We start from the raw sequence: 18,410 nt of genomic DNA on the forward strand, positions 1-18,410 counted from the left end.
TTTTCCGGCTAGAATATAATAAGTTATGAATTTTTTTTTTTTTTGTAATTCAGTTTTTTATTTCCGAAAGTGAGAATATACAATTTTTAAAATCAGATAACAAAATACTTTTAACAGATATAACCCCATATATATTCCCCACCCCCCCACCCCATTATACGCACATCAGGAAACACAGAATAACTATAGTTTAGACCAAGCCGTTAGATCATTTCCATTAAGTTGTCATCCGTAGCATCAGATGAGGGTTAAGTGTCCAAGATTTCTTTGACGTTGCATATGTAGATTTTCCATGCCGTAGTTATGAATTTTTTTAACACATTTTTAAAGGTAAAAATTATTAAGCTAATTTATTCCATAGTCTACAGAACAAACTATCCTTATACAATAACTTGCCTAATTACCCTAACCTGCCTAGTTAACCTCATTAATCTAGTTAAGCCTTTAAATGTCACTTTAAGCTGTATAGAAGTGTTTTGAAAAATATCTAGTAAAATAATATGTACTATTATTAAAACTATTATGTTTAGAAATGAGTTGAAAAAAATTGCAGATTATTTAAATTTGCAGAAAATTAAACAGAAATTGAGGGGAAAAAAATAAACAAGGGGTCTAATAATTCAGGGGGGCTAATAATTCTGACTTCAACTGTATATATTAATAGGAAGCTATACAATATTCTGTTTGTGCATATACATTAGATTAGTCAGTACTGAAGCCAAATCTGGAGCTTATCTAACAAATAAAACTTACGGTCCAAAAACGAGTACACCCAAATGTATGTTATAGAAAACATTTAATACAAATTGTTTTTAAAAAAAAAAGAAAAATTAAGAGAAGCAAAAAAAAAAAAAAAAGAAACATTTTTTTTTGCAATAGTTTTGCAATATTTAGCTTGAATTACATTTTTTTTTTCAAATTTCTAAATGTTTGATGACTAAAATAATATTTCAATAAATATATATTTTTAATTAATCTGTTAATTTGTTGAAATGCAAAAAATACATTGCTTATATTCACAGAGAATTGAACAAATATTCAAATATTCATTTTCAAAATAGGCTGTACTCAATTATGCTAAGCACTAATAATAAAAAACACACACACACACACACACACATATATATATATATATATATATATATATATATATATATATATATATATATATATATATATATATATATATATATATATATATATATATATATACAGTTGAAGCCAGAATTAGTAGCCCTCCTGAATTATTACCACCCCTGTTTATTTTTTCCCCCAATATCTGTTTAACAGAGATAATTTTTTTTCAACATATTTCTAAACATAATAGTTTTACTAACTCATTTCTAATAACTGATTTACTTTATCTTTGCCATGATGACACTTCTATACAGCTTAAAGGCCTGGTCAGGGTAATTAGGGAAGTTACTGTTTAATGATGGTTTGTTCTGTAGACTATCGAAAACAAAAAAAATGCTAAAAGGGGCAAATAATTTTGAACTTAAAATGGTTTTTAAAAAATTAAAAGCTGCGTTTATTCTTGCCGAAATAAGGCAAATAAGACTTTCTCCAGAAGATAAAAATATTATCAGACTCCCTTGCTCTGTTAAACGTAATTTGGAAAATATTTTAAAAAAGTAAAAAACAAAATTCAAAGGGGGGCTAATAATTCTGACTTCAACTGTGTCAATTGTGTTTAATTAGTAAACATTTAAAGGGTTTATATAATTTGTATATAGTTATTATTATAATAAATAGTGCAATAAATAACAAAAGTTTTATTAGAAGTTTTATTTAAACAAATCAAAGTAAAATGATCCTCATTGTTAACTAGTGTTGAATTCCAAGTGTTTATTTTTATGACATTTATTAAACCTATCTTTTGTGACTAAATGTTTGTTAATTGTAGTCTAGATTTAGTTAATGAAATCTTCATGTTTTGTCCATATCTCTGGCATTTTCATGCAAGCATAAATCAAGAGGATGTTAATTTCTCCCATATCGACTTTCTTGATTTATTATATTGTCATACATTAATGCAGTCTACACTGCTGCTTCTCTGAAATTACACAACAGTGACTTCTTTATACTAATTGTAAACTTTCGTTTAAGCAGAATATCAAAGTGAAGTTCAAAAGTTCAATTTTTATATTTGCTGATGTTTTCAGATCATGAGTGCTGTTTCCTAGCACAGAAACAGAATGTACTGCCAGGTCGTGAAGATAAACTAAAACACAGCATAGTAAAAGTGATAAGGAGAATATAACTTGACATCAGGGAACTCCCAAACATTAAGGTAAATGCTGATAGAGGATTGTCCATAATATTTTAGCTGAATTTTTTTTCCAATTTTAATACTTTAATCTTGTATTGTTTTGCATGTTAAACCTTTAACCTTTAATTAAAATATTTCTTGACATCACACTTTTATGTTTCAATGATGATTCATTCATAGGGTCAACTCAACTATACAGTTACAATGTATGTTAAATGGCTAGTGTCACCACACCTTCATCTCACCTTGTCCTTAGAACATGTCCTTAAATTAAATTAGAAAGTAAGCACAAAAATGAGTAAATAAAATACAGGAATACTGTATAAAGCTGCAAAGCAATGTGTGGAAAAGGTCTTTGTGCATAAAAACTGAAGTGTATCACAAACAACTATTGATGGCATGTTCCCACTCACTTGACTTTGCTCAGCATTGCTAACTGACGCCTCCTTTTGGATCTTATGTGCCACTGCAGCTCTCTGTGTTCTGGTCCGTGCATGGAGCACAATAGTCTTCAAGAAGACGTAATAGTTCACTGAAATCTGGCCTTTCCTCAGCCGAATATCTCCAACACATCAGCATTATGTCATAGATGTGGGATGGGCAATTGGGGGGCGCCGGCATTCTGTACCCCGACGTGATCATGTTGTACACCTCGATATTTGAGAAGGCTGCAAAAATATAGAGGGAGAAAAGATGTCTCCTAACCCCATTCAGATATGCCTGAACAAGAGGAGCACTTCTACACAACCATATTTCAAATAAAGAGTGCAGATCTGGTGAAACATGGCAATTTTGTTGATAGTTTTGTTTTATCTATTAGTTTATCTGATTTATTCAATTTTCAAGTGTGCAAACCTGGATATGGGACTCCACCATAGGTGAACATTTCATATAGCAGGACTCCGAATGACCAGACGTCAGATTTGTTGGAGAACCTTCCATGGCTGATGGCTTCAGGAGCAGACCACTTATACGGTATTTGTGCATCTTCTGAAGAGTAAACTGACTCCTTGAAAACAAATCATTTGAAGTGTGAAACTTTGCTAGAGTAAGGAACTGAGAAAAAATACTTTAAAGAAAATTTGACTTTAGTTGTCTAGCCAAATTAAAGAGTCAAAATCATTTAAATGATGTTATTGTCTCACTTTCATGTCCTTCCAATCTCCCGAGACCTTCATTGATCTTTGAAAAAAAAATGAAGTTTCACAAACTAATTTCGAGAGGAGCAGGTGATATGATTGACTGCAGCTGGCCACTCATCTACACTCATTAGCTAGCCAATCGGATCGATCCAAACTCACTATAAATAACGTAACTAAGAACTACTCCCTTATCTTTGTTTTCCGAAGAAACCCCCCATCCACCCCTTCTCCTCCTTTCCTCTTTTGCCGAGAGGAGCTCTCGAGAACACCTGACCTCGTACTCCCCTCACATGCTTTATGGACCTGGCTGGAGCCCTGGGCTCAACTATCTCCGAGCTCAGGGTTCTCTCCCGGGACAGCATGTCAAACCTGCTAACTTGCTAACAAGTTGTCAAACAGTATCTAAGTATCTAAGTGAACTCTTGAAATTAGGATATTTTAGATTAAATCTATAAGCTCTCTCATCCCCCATAGACATCAAGTCTTGAACAAGAAACCAAGAAAATTGTCAAAACAATCCATGTGACTTGATGTAGTTGAACAGTACTCATATGAAGCGCCAAGAACGGTTTTGTGCACCAAAACCCCCAACATTCACATTAGATCACAGTGCATTTACCATAGGTAATATGGCACTTGCATTTTGCAATTCAGGCTCTAATGTCAATACGTCACACTGCCTGACCCGTAGTAAACACATCCTGACTTTGACGTGAGAAAGAAGACATACATAAGCAGAGTCATATTTAAAGAAGAAGTTTTGCATGATAACAACTGATGTAACATGAAATGTTTTGACATGTTTTTGGTTACTTTGAATGTCTCTGGAAGGGAATTTTGCTGTCATGGAGGATGAGGGAGCCCTCAAATTTCATCCAAAATATCCTAATTAGAAGACAAACGAAAGGTTTGGGACGACATGAGAGTGACTAATTAATAACAGAACTTTCATTTTTGGGTGAACTAATCCTTTAACTACAGACACAACACTGGAAAAACAACATTCATTTTGTCTTATTCAAATTTGTCTAACAAACATTTTAAAACATCAAATGTAATATAGTCATATAATAATATTAGGTATATTAACTAACATTTAATAATAATTATAATAATTAGCTAGAAGGTGATCCTCACTTTGACGATTCGAGCTAGACCTAAGTCAGCCACTTTACAGATGTAGTTGGCTCCCACTAGAACATTGCGAGCCGCCAGGTCTCTGTGGATGCTGTTCTGCTCCTCAAGGTACGCCATCCCATCAGCTACCTGGGATGCCATTTCTGTCAGCATCTGTGCATTCAGGTCCTGGCCCTCCTTACCTGTGGAGAAAAAAAAATGAAGCAATCCATGACTGTCAGCGGTAGAGTTTTTGATAACTGTAATGATATCCATATTAGTGTCCACACCAGCAGAAGATAACCTGCTTTTCTAAGAATATGTTGAAGTTTTGTCATTTTCAGCCCTAAATGACTGGACTTTTTTTTTTTTTTTGGTTTAACAGTAGAATGGATTCTGATTGGCTGTAAAAATTTGTATTGTTCATTAGTTGGAAAAATTCTTTCTGAAAGTTACACAAACTACTGATAAACAAAGAGGTGCCATCTTTTCAGACATGTTTAGATATTAAGTTTAAATAGAAGTCTATATATTGTGTATATTATGTTTACATATAAATATATCAATAAAAATGTGATGGGTTTGGCTTTATCATTTTGAATTCTACTTCAACATTTGTTAATAAGCAATATTCTAAGCAAATATACAGTATATACAGTAGGGGAAGTTAATGTTAAACCTGCCATGCTTTATTTCTGGGAATAACATTTCTAAAGGAGCTGTTTATATGGAATTGAAGCAGATCATTTTGTAAAAACTCAAACAATACAAACATTAAAAAAATAATAATAATTTAATCTGAATAATGAGTTATTTGTAATAACAATGGAATGACACAAGAAGAAAGTACTGGACAACAGAAACATATTTATTACTTTATATAAAGGCTTTTTTGGTAATGTCAGCTTAAATACGCCTCATATGATGAATGAAGTCACATGCATTGCTTAGGTGTGAGAGATTTCAGCTGCTGTCTGGGCTTTCACTCCCTTTCTACTTCTCCATTTCTTCATGTGTTCAATACTTTATCCCTGTGTCATTTCACATTACACATAACCTAATTTGTAGTATGATAGCTAATTAGTTTTGTTTTCTTTGCACATATGGATTTCTTTAGTTGTTACCAACATCTGGGGAAAATTTCAAGTCAACAACACTATTAGAAATATGTTTTCTGATAAAAATGGCGACATGGTCAATACTTATTTCACCCAGTGTATATATATTAATCTGGACTATTTATCCTTTAGGTTTTTATAAAATATAATCTCAAATTCCAAAAATAATTGCATTTATTACAGAGGTTTTGAATTAATCTTCCAATTTAGAAAAAATAATTCGAACACATATATATATATTTATATTTATATTTAACCCCAGCACCACCTGTCTAAATCTTGTTTTCTTTTTTATTTATCTTGTAGCTGCACATTTAAGCATCATATACTCTTGTATTTTGCAGGACAAGCTTGAACAGAATTATTTTACAAAAGCAGTAGCACAGATGATCAGAATCAAACCTATTTACATTCATATTGCTTATTAAAGGGCCATGACACCCCCCACTTTCGGTTTAAGTCTACTTCAGAATTTTTTCAAAAGATGCATGATTAATGGGCGTTGAGCTCCGCGAGCATTGGGCAGGAGTGGGCGTGGCCAGCAGGGGAGAAGGGGAGCGAACAACTGTTGATGTCAGTTAGCTCACAAAATGAGAAACCGTGAGGAGACGCATGAGTTTAAAGTTTACAAAGTTAAAATGCAAAGAAATAAACAGTAAATTTAATACCCTGCTACAATTGGTATTCGTAATTTTATATACAGACAACCACAATTTATATGATTATAAAGATAATCGTGTTCATATAAACACTATAAATGAGGACTTCTCCCTCAATCCCCGGGTCTGAATCATAGATCTAAATGCAGACTCAGTGCAGCAGGTCTCCTGACCTGTCTATTTTAACCATTAGTCCTGCTGGTAATCGGAGGATTTAGGCAAACACAGCAGCACGGCGATGTGTCTGAATGTGTATGAACTCCTGATACAAGACAGCATCCGCCATTCTCCAATTCTCGTGCTGCTCTCCAGACAAAAATGCTTGCATCACACACAGCTTTGCTGTATGATCGGCCCTGACAGGATCTCTGGAAAAAACATGCAACAAACCCCGTGGATCATGGAAACAAACACATACGAGCCTTCATAAACGGCTACTGCGTGCCGTAGGTCCGTGTCTCACAGTTTGAGCTTTGCACGTACTGTCGTGCTCTCATGAATAATTAAGCAGCCGGCTCTTCTCATAGGATAAGGAAACTCCGCTTTGAATAATAATGAGAAACCGACCCGTCATCATTGCACTTTTGATCCCTCCCCAAAAATCATTTTAAACTCGGAAGCTGAAATTAGCTGACAAAAGCTCAAAATTATCCAGTTTTCCCTACAATTAAAGCTGACAGATGCTAACATTGTCTTAACTGATGCTCAACACACACAAATCTGTTAAAAAAGAAAGAAAAAAGTTCTCCAGGGTGTCCTGAACCTTTAATAAAATTTAACAGTTACAGTATTCTTGACTGAAATATAATTACAATTATGATTACTGTTTTTGGACTCAGAAGGATTTTTGTGACCTTGAAATTAAAAGGTAAGACTACTAATTAAAAATATTAGTTATCCACAAATTTTAATTCTGTGAAGATGTATTTACATTAGGTGATCTTAGCTGTGTACATTGTGGAACTTTCATTCAGAAAACTTCATCTTTGTATTTTTTTATGCCTAATGAGGAACACTAAGATCGAATAATTGCAAAGTGGTATGTTCTTTAAAATGTTTCTGGTCAAAACAATTGAAATTTAAATGAAAGAGATTGTTACCTTTGAGCAAACTGAGCAGGTCGCCTTTTTCCATAAGTTCAGTGATGATGTAGAAGGGGCTTGAGCTTGTGCAGACAGCGAAGAGTGCGATGAGGTGTTTGTGCCTGAGCTTTTTTAATATTTGTGTCTCCAACATGAACTCCCTGTGGTTGATAGAGTCTAGAAGATAAGGAGAAACACTGTTAGGCACATCAGAACAAGAGTATATGAGTGATATAGTTTATAATATCACGTCTGTCAAATTCTGGAATTCATTCCATCAGGTGCTTGTTTGGCTTGTGGGCTCACAAACAGAGTTTTTTCAAGAGTGTTGTCTCTATTTGTTGAGTGAGAGCGGCAGCGTGTGTCATAGAACAAGAAAGACAACATTTCTCACATTCACACACTATCTAGGACAGAAGACAAGTAGGTAAAAAGGAAGCATTTTGGAAAAGAGAGAAATGCTAAATGAGGAAATGTGCCTTGTGGATCTGAAGTAAGATTATTAATTGTGTGCAACAAACATACCATTTTTGAGGATCTTAATGGCCACGTTGACCATGCCTTTCCATTTTCCACGATAAACATCAGCAAAGAATCCTTTACCAAGCTCCTCTTCGAGTGTGAACTCTTCCTTAGGTAATTCCCAGTCATTTACTGTGCTGTGTGAAAGATCCTTTGGCTTTGGTTCTGGCTGATGGCACAAAAATAATTTAAAATAAAAATATTATAAATAAAGGTTCATTGGGAATTGGTGGTTCAATAATGAACCCTTAACAGCTTTTACAATGATTTTAAAAAAAGCTTCTTTGATTATTCAAATATTCTTCAAATTAGTAAAGTTTTTTTAGAATGAAAAATACTTTTTTTTTTATCTTTAAGAGAGTATTTCCCAGACAAGACATTAAATTACAAACCATAAATGAAAAGCTCAAGTCATGCAAGAACCAAAAAATAAATTAATAAAATAGACAAATACTTTATAAATATTGCAGAAAAAAAACATTCCAGCCACAATAAAAAACACGTCACCCATTTTAAGAGTTCACCCTTACCTAATGATTGATAATAAAGTGTATTTGGCATGCTGTGCCGGGAGAGAGCCCTGAGCTCAAAAGATCCTCGAGCCTGTGGCTCCCTCCTGATAGAAGGGTGAGAGGGGTGTTTGAGCCCAGGTAGATCTCGAGAACTCCCCCGTTTATAAATGGCAAATTATGAATTGCTTTGGAAATATACTGCTGACTCGCCTATAGTGCCAATTTGGTTCATTTAATTTACCTATGTTGCATGTCTTTGGACTGTGGGAGGAAACCAGAGGAGCCCGGGGGAAACCCACGCAAGCACTGGGATGTAAAAACATTTAAACTCCACACAGAAACGTCAGCTGGCCTGAAAAAGACTTGAACCAGTGGCATTATTGCTGTGAGGAAACAATGCTGCTAACCACTGGCCTGCTGTGTCGCCTTGTCAAGAAAGGGAGGAGGAGTAGTGGTGAAAGAGGGGATTCTTCAAAATGAAGATACTGAGATAAGAATTTCTGGTTATTTGTGATGAGTTAGAAATTGACTGATTGATGAATTGTGTATTAGCTAATGCAGCCTCAATCATAAGCATGCGCTGTTCTCGGAATTAGTTTATAAATACACCACACTTATACAAAAGATTAGTAACTAATCATGAACAAAATACAGACGATGTTAAAGAAAAAATGCTAAAGAACTAAAACTAAATCCTGTAATTGAGAATGAGGTCTGGATTGAGTTGTGAAGGATGTCATAAAAGAATTAATAGTCAACTATGAACAGAATATGATTTGAAAGTAAAAATGAGATACCTTAATACTCCTTTTGTAATTTCTACATACAGTATGTAAAAGCACAATCTGTTGCTTTGGGTCAAATAAAATGTTGTAAAATTGGAGATCATACCCACATTTCTTAGGACTGCCCTAAGATTAAAGAATTTGATTTGTACTAAGGATATTATTACTGGTTGCAAAAAAATGATAACAGTACATTGGATGGAAGAAGGTCCTCAAAAGATTGGATTAGTAGATTCAGAGACTTAAATAGGTCTATGTAATGGAAAAAATGACTGCATGTCAACAAATGAGGACCTTTTTTATATTTCTAAAGAGGTGAACAAGTATTACATTTTTAGATATGCACATTTAGAGGTTAATTAACCTATCACCAATTCAATCTGAGGTAACTACAATGTAACACAATGTAACTTGATGTACAAATGTATCCCCTGAAAAGTATTTATGATGGTAGTACTTTTTTATTTTGTATTATTTTTCTTATTGATTGTGTTATGAATGACTTATATGCACAAACATTTTGTTCAGCCATTGAATTCTCCCGGTGAAAGATTGATGTGACTATTTTCAGTTTCATAAGGTCCTTTTACAGCATCGATAATGTAGATTTATATTTAGTTTGACAAAGAAAAACAGCAGTAAATAGCGCTATTCTGCTTAAAAAGCGCCTAATCTACTTTATTGAGCTGAAGTTGCTTTTTATATTCACATTGGGTCATTTTTGAACAATGACAGCCTTCCTATACTGTTTACCATGCTACTCTGAATATTCATTCATTCATTTTCTTGTTGCCTTAGACCCTTTATTAATCTGGGGTCACCACAGCGGAATGAACCTCCAACTTATCCAGCAGGATTTTATGCAGCGGATGCCCTTCCGGCTGCAACCAGTCTCTGGGAAACATATAATTCACCTGTACCACATGTCTTTGGACTGTGGGGGAAACCGGAGCACCCGGAGGAAACCCACGCGAATGCAGGGAGAACATGCAAACTACACACAAAAAAGCCAACTGAGCCAAGGATTGAACCAGCGACCTTCTTGCTGTGAGGCGAACGTGCTACCCACTGTGCCACTGCGTCGCCACTACTCTGAATATTCGCTCTGAAATAGCATGTAAGATTGGCTTAGTAATAAATATAATTCCTTCACGTCGCCGGCCAAACTGCCGACCTACTGCAGCTTTAAAGAACCATTTAAACCAGTTTTGTAAAGCAGTTCAATTGATTAGATGAAAATGTCATAATCAAAAGAGGAATACATTTATGAACCAAATGCAGCTGTTTTTATTGTGAACATAGCAAGGACATCAAGTCTTTCATTAAATAAATCAAATATCCTCACAAGCATTCATTAATTCATTTTCTTTTCGGCTTAGTCCCTTTTTTATTTCAGGGTTGCCACAGCGGTATGAACCGCCAACTTATCCAGCACGTTTTTACGCAGTGGATGCCGTTCCAGCTTCAAACCATCTCTGGGAAACATCCACACACACTTATTCACACTCATACACTACGGACAATTTAGCTTACCTAATTTACCTGTACTGCATGTCTTTGGACTGTGAGGGAAACCACAGCACCCCGAAGACAACCCACGCGAACAAAGGGAGAACATGCAAACTCCACGCAGAAACGCCAACTGACCCAGCCAAGGCCTAAACCAGCGACCTTTTTGCTGTGAAGTGACAGCACTACCTACTGCGCCCCTGCGTCGCCAATCCTCACAAGCAATTATTTTAATACTATTATAATAAAATTATGACCTCAGAAGTCTTTATTATGAATGCCTATTTCAGCCACTAAATGAATATAAATAAATTTTTTTTCGTAATTGAAACTTTTTTTCTTGCAATTGCCAGTTTATATTTCACAATTCTTACTTTTCTTTTCAGAAATGTGTAATACAAACATGTATTTTCTAGTTATTAGGACAGTATTGCAAGACATATCATCAGAACTGGCAGAAATAAACTCAATTCTGACTTCATTCTTCAGAATTAAGATAAAAAAAAAAATCGAATTCTGCCAGCAGCTAGCTCTCTGCAACTACAGTATCACATTGTCACCCACTGAAGCTAAGCAGGGCTGCCCCCGGTCAGTACCTGAATGAGAGACTATATAAGAAAGCTAGGTTGCTGCTGGATTTGGTGTAAGTGACACCAGCAGGGGGCACTTAACCTGCAGTCTGTGTGGGTCCTAACACCCCAGTATATTAATGGGGACTCTATACTGCTCAGTGAGCACAGTCTTTCAGATGAGACGTTAAACCAAGGTCCTGACTATATGTGATCGTTAAAAATCCCAGGATATCCTTTATAAAAGGTTAGGGATTTAACCAAAGCATGCTGGCCAAATTTACCCAGTGGTCTCTGTCCAACATGATCTCCTAACCATCCCCATATCGTAATTTGCTTCATCGCTTGGTCTCCTCCCCACCAATCCGCTGGTGTGCGGTCTGCTGCAATATGCTTCTTGTACAATCTGAGACTCACTTTATTTGGGATATCACTCAGGCAGTGGAGATTGCTGTTTTTTTTTGAGAAAACAGACATTAAACGTGTTCATTTTGTAATGACACAGTTCACCGTAAGCTCTTGACCCAGGTTACTGACAAATAAAAAGTCCTTCCGCATAATTCCGCATATACTCTTAAAAAAAAGTTTGAATTGTGAGTTTTAAATCACAACATTCTGAGAAAAATGTTGGGAGATGTAAACTCTCAACTGTGAGGACAGATAGTAAGAATTGTGAGATGATAAATACTTTGCTGTTACATATTTTATTTTTATTCAAGGGCGGTGCCGGTGACAGGCGTCCATACTTTCCAGTGCCAAGTTTTGTGTACCTCATTTTATAATGCTACTGTATGTTTTCATTTTTAGTTTCGATATATTAAAGAATCTGCTAGTATATAATTCAATAAGTCACTTTTTGAGTCATACAAAAGAAAGACATGCAGATTTTAAATGACTTGATAAAATGGAGAAAGTAAAATTTCTGGCATTATTTAATATTTTACTTTTTTCTTTCTTGCTTCTATCACTCACCCGTCTGCAGGGTTGTTTGAGAAAAGAGTCACCGTCCAGGGAATACTTCCAGTAGTAATCCACCAGTTTCTCCAGGCTTTGAAACGTTTGACTCTTATCAAGATAAAAACTTTCATTCTGATTCTGGTGGATCTTAATATGTTTCACTTCCCTGCTTCTGTCACCCGATAACACTGACAAATTGGCACAGAGAGAAAGAGAAAGGATGCAGACAGTAAATAAACACCGTTCTGAAATTCTGTGGTGTCATGAAAATAAATTAGGAGGCGAAAAACAAATAGAACTGCTTGTACATTCAACATATCTGTACATGACCCGTTTGACAACAATTAAATGAATCTGACATTAGAACAACGTGTTTGTGTACGTGTGAAGCACAGGAAGAACACAGGAAGAGTTCAAAATCAAGTTCACTATATGCAGCAAATGCTCTGACATACCTGATAAAACATAACCTATGTTGTCCTTTTCGCTGTGTCGTACCAGAAAAGCTCCAACATCATTCTCTGGAGCCAGAAGCAAAATCTCGGTCTCAAACCGGTTCAGTGTGCCAAAGTACCAGCTAAAAAACAGCAGTTTCAGATGGGTCACACACAAACAGCTTTTGAATGATTTTTTTAGTGCACACCTAAACAAAACTCATTCACATCAAACACACAACTTAAGCACTCCATTGCATTTTACAGCACTATAAGAAGAATAAAGATAGGGAAGGGGAATAAAAATGAGACATTAAATCCCCTGTATTCAGCTGTGAATGCGATCAAACAAATAGTAATATTAAAAAGTGACAGCCAGACTGCTTTTTTAAAAAGTATTTACGAAAACACATATTAGGTACACCTTACTAGAACCGGGCTAGACCCCATTTTGACTTCGGAAATGCCCTAATCCTTCATCAACAAGGTACTAGATATATTCCTCCGAGATTTCGGTCCATATTGACATGATAGCATCACGCAGTTGCTGCAGATTTGTCGGCTGCACATCCATGATCCGAATATCCCATTTCACCACATCCCAAAGGTGCTCTATTGGATTGAGATCAGACCAGGCAGCGTTTTCCAATTTTAGTGTACCTGAGCGAATTGTAGCCTCAGTTTCCTATTCTTAGCTGACAGGAGCGGCAGTCTGTGTGGTCTTCTGCTGCTGTAGCCCATCTGCCTCAAGGTTTGACGTGTTGTGTGTTTAGAAATGCTCTTCTGCATTCTCATCTGATCTCAGGCATCAACAAGGCATTTGTGTCCACAGAACTGCCACTCACTGGATATTTTCTCTTTTTTGGACCATTCTCTGTAAACCCTGGAGATGGCTGTGCGTAAAAATCCCAGTAGATCAGTAGTTTCTGAAATATACAGACCAACCCATCTGGCATCAACAACCATGCCACATTTCTGATGCTCGGTTTGAATTGCAGTGACCACTTCTTGACTATGTCTACATGTCTAAATGCATTGTTGTTGCTGTCATGTGATTGGCTGATTAGAAATTTGCATCACACAAGCAGTTAAACAGGTGTACCTAATAAAGTGGCTGGTGAGTGTATGTTTTATCTTCTAGAGAAAGTCCTGTTTCTTTTAGTTTGGATGAAAGCAGCAGAACAAACCACCCTAGATATTTTTCAGTGTGTTTGTTCTTATGTGTACACATTATGAGTTCTGTGATTTTTTGGATAAACTGAATAAAGTGTCATTTTTAGGTTTGCCTTTAAAAGGACATAATTCACCATAAAACTTGATGTGTATCATCATTTACTGTCCTGTACTCAAATCATATTTGTGTTTCTTCTTCTGTCAAACACGAAATAAGCTTTTTTTAAGATGAATGTGTTGATGGCATCCACTGATTTGCTTTCTTATTAACTGGTATCATTAACCACCATTTTTCAAAATATCTTCTTTTGTGTTTGTTAAACTAGAAAAAAAACTCATGAACGTTTAAAACTTCATGAGGGAGAGGAAATGGTGAGGTAATTTATATTTTCAGGGCTGCATGGTGGCGCAGTGGGTAGCACATTTGCCTCACAGCATGAAGGTCGCTGGTTTGAGCCTTGGCTGGGTCATTTAGTGTTTCTGTTTGGAGTTTGCATGTTCTCCCCCTGTTTGCTTGGGTTTCCTCCGGGTGCTCCAGGTTCACCCACAAGTTCAAAGACGTGCTATAGGTGAATTGGGTAAGCACAATTTTTCAGTGTGTGTGTGTGTGTGTGTGTGTGTGTGTGTGAAAGTTTCCTAGTGGATCCTAGGCCATCCACTGTGTAAATCATATGCTTCATAAGTTGGCAGTTCATTCCATTGTGGTGACCCCAGATTAATAAAGGAACTAAGCTGAAAAGAAATTAAATAAATGAATTTTCATTTTCATTTATCTCTTTTCGGTTCCCTGAAACTTGAAAAGACAATTCCCTCAAAACTGAAAGATTTGCCATTTTCATTCTTCTGTTGAACACAAAAGAAGTTATTTTGGTCATGTTGAAAACCTGTAACCATTGACTTCCATAGTTTTTGTCCTACTGTGTAAGCACAGGTTTCTAATCTTTATCAAATAAATTTTGTGTTCATCAGAAAAGGGAAAGTAAAAGTTTGGAACTACATAAGTGCGAGTAAAAAGCAAATAGGCGTTGCAGAAAAAAACTTCAGGGATGTAAACTGTACTCACGGTTGCTCTTTCACCGTTTGTCTTCTCGCCAGGAAATGATTTGGAACAAAGCCCCTCCCGGTGACCGCTCCATCTCTGCCCAGTTTGAGCGCAGTCCACCACTCGCCCTGGCGCTCGCAGATGCGGAACTGTTCTCCCTCCTGGAAGGAAAGCTCATCCGCCCCGCGAGCTTTGTAGGACCACAGTGCTTTGTAGAGCTCACTCCCGGGCTCACATGCCGAGGCGCGGGATGGATTCGGGACATTCACCGTCTGTTTGGCCGTGTTTGTTGGTTTTTCAGCCTCAGTCTTGTCAGGCGACGTGAACAATCCCTGACAAAACGCCCTCAGCCCGGGACACGAGCAGCACACCTCCTCCTGGGACATTTCATCTGAGTGTGAATCTATGACTTTGGCGGCAGGTTTGGCAGGTCGTGAAGAATGATACTTCACATGTAAATTTCTGAAGGAGAGAGAGAGAGAGAGAGAGAGAGAGAGAGAGAGAGAGAGAGAAAGCGCTGGGTGGAGCACAGACAGGTTGTGCATTTCTGACTGCGCCTGTAAAGCACAAGTAGGCAAGAATGCTGTTTTGGTAACATAGTATAGCGCACGCACGCACGCACGCGCGCGCGCACACACACACACACACACACACACACACACACACACACACACACACACACACACACACACACACACACACACACACACACACCAAGAGCTGTAAACTGCGTAAAGAGGTCACATGATCAACTGATTAATTTTTATTTATGTGTGAACACGAAGGGCTTGTATCGAAAATTTAAAAAGCAGATTCTCGAAGTTCTTGGGATGTACGTATGTCAAGCCTTTCTTTTTTTAACTTTTATTCATTCTCAGGATATGAATTATTTAATTTTTCTAGGAATATCAACAATTTAATTCTTGATATCAAAAATGAAACTGCTCATATCAACAATATTTTCATTAGTTAAATGTTACCACAGGCTGCCCTTTAATTTTACTGTTGACTTTATTGTTTTTTTTACAAGTTGAAGTTATATTGTTGCCCAACAACTTAATTGCTACTAGTAAAATGTTTAATATTCTTTTATTTTTAAATTTTATTTAAGTTTTTTTTTGCAGATAAACACAATTCACAGCATCAGTAGACATATGTCACTTTTACAGCCTTTCCCGTGTAAATTCCCCAATCGGGATCAAAGAGAAAACACAAATCTCATCATGACAGCGACAGAACAACATATCCCTTATTTTACATCATCCTTATCAAAACTATATGCAAAAAAAGAAAGGGGGGACAATATCAACAGATAAATATCTTTAGGAACAATATATAGAAACAATTCTATAGGAAAAAGGCATAATAGGATGAATGGGAGTAATGTACTCAATACATTTAAACCACAAGTTAACAAATGTATCTTTTTGGTTATGAGCACACTGTATGTAATATTCTCTATAATGAATATATTTTTCAAAACAGCAATCAAATCTTGCATTTGTGGTGTATTAGGTTTATACCAGCATCTAGTAATGGCTTTTTTCTTGAAGCAAGGATGACTTCATACGTTTATTTGTTTTTTCTTTCCAAGACATTTTAAAAGCATAGTCATTTTTTTCATATGAAAAGTGTGAAAGTCACTAGTAATAGCGTTAATTTCTTATATTGTGAATAAGTAATTGTAGTTATCAGAAACTACTCTCCTTTTTGCTGTTATCAGAAAGATTTTTGTAACATATTGTAAATAGTGACATTAGATTCTTGATATCAGGAACTGACCTTCTTACTAGTAACAATATCAATATTTGCAATTCGTTATTGTTTAAGGGGATTTGAATTCGTGATATTAATAATTAAAATGTTTAAAACAGCAATCAGCATTTTTGATATCAGGAATTGTATTACTGCAAGTGATGACATCAAGAATTAACATTGTTATATTGTTGAAATATAATTCTTAATATCAAGAACGCTAATTGTTTATTTGTTGACATCAACAACTCTTATCCTGAGAATGAATACAAGTCAAAAAGGCTTGCCATAGATGAGATCTACATTTTTTTTTATGTAAAGACCTCAAAAATCAAAAGGATGTGGCATTTAAGTGTGGTTATTTGCTCCTGAGGACTTTTCCTTTGGACACAAAGGAAGCTGAGAAAAAGTAAATTTTTTGATTAGAAATTTCAGACAGCACTTAGAAGTGTTTGCATCTGAACTCTTCAAATGCATTATGTTGATGATAATGCTGTAAATTATATACAGTAAAAGGTATAGTTTGGGCATATTAAGTTTTTTTTTTTTTTTTAAAGATTACAAATCAAGTTAAATGTAATTCAATATCTGGTCTTTATGCCACTGGCTTTTTCAAACACACTGTATTTCATGAAGGCCAATTGTAGGAAAAGGAAACAGTGACCATGAAAGAAAAGGCAGGCAGCAGCGTGCTTTCAGTTCACAGATTTTATTCAGACAGCTCTGGAGGAAAGAGCAACTCAGGTTGCAGGTGCTTTCTCTGACCACAGCGATGACATCACACCGAAAACTTTAAAATGTCTTAGAATGAGTCTCTCTGCAAAGTGATATGTAAAAGGCAGGACAACCACCCACCTGTGCTTTTTCTCCTTTTTTTTCTTTTTTCTTTTTTTTTTACATTAAACAAACAGAAATGATTTTTTTTACCTGCCATATTCTCCATCTTTTAGGCGCTTCACATATATATTTATATATATTTATGTTTATCAACACTTTTCTAAAGAATTCAAATATTCAGCCACGTGTACTGGATTCACTTTAAAATCACAATAAATATATAAAAAACAAACGAACGAAACACATACATAGCAAATCCAATATAATTGGGTTGATAGTGGAGAGAGGGAGGACTCGTCAGCCAAGACGTACGGACCTGCTTTAAAAAGTAAAGCAGATCCGAAGGGTTCCTGAGGTTTGCGTGTTCCCCATACACAAGACTAGTGTAAGGGGAATGGCTTTCCGACTCACTGAGAGGCTTCTGACTGAGGTCAAAGAGCGCAGGTCAGTTGGTTTAAGAGTTGGGTGGATCTGCTCCATCCCAAACACGATGCCCCTATCCAATATAAAATGACATGACATCAAAAGTTTTGTCTTTAGAGCAAGCATAAATAACTAAGGGATTTTCAGTAAGGGGGCATTTTACTCCCACATTTGCGGGGAAGAAAATTAGCAGTGCCTTTTGAGCTGATGATAAGTCCCTCCTCTCTCGCGTCCTCGACATCTACCATCAGTAGTGACAACCATACGTCTAAAGGCCCTTACACAGTAGACACTTCGCACTGGACGAGAAAAATCAAAGAAACAAAAGCATAATAACTTACAGTTCACATTCTGTCCTTCATTTAAAAAAAAAAGGATTAAAGCAACAGTTTGTGAGGAAATAAATATACAGGTTTATGCACAAAAGCGTGCAAAGGCCTTTACTGTGGTTTAAGTTCAGCTTGTCCTTCAGTGTTCCCCTCCATTCAGATTCGATTTAAAGT

At 36.1% G+C, this 18,410-nt stretch overlaps 1 protein-coding gene across 1 annotated transcript; it reads right to left on the bottom strand.

Annotated features, from left to right (window-relative positions):
* Window positions 1-1,983: 1,983 nt before the first annotated feature.
* Window positions 1,984-15,291, bottom strand: ptk6a (PTK6 protein tyrosine kinase 6a). The gene is made up of 8 exons (XM_677686.10): window positions 14,914-15,291; window positions 12,699-12,820; window positions 12,259-12,431; window positions 7,915-8,080; window positions 7,408-7,566; window positions 4,552-4,733; window positions 3,128-3,281; window positions 1,984-2,940 (listed from the first exon to the last, which is right to left on the bottom strand). Exons 1-8 carry the CDS (start codon window positions 15,276-15,278, stop codon window positions 2,729-2,731), a joined length of 1,533 nt encoding a protein of 510 aa, XP_682778.7. The 5' UTR covers window positions 15,279-15,291; the 3' UTR covers window positions 1,984-2,728.
* Between the last annotated feature and the right edge of the window lie 3,119 nt (window positions 15,292-18,410).

The sequence above is a fragment of the Danio rerio genome, chromosome 8 (assembly GCF_049306965.1).
Source record: "Danio rerio strain Tuebingen ecotype United States chromosome 8, GRCz12tu, whole genome shotgun sequence".
Lineage (NCBI taxonomy): Eukaryota > Metazoa > Chordata > Actinopteri > Cypriniformes > Danionidae > Danio > Danio rerio.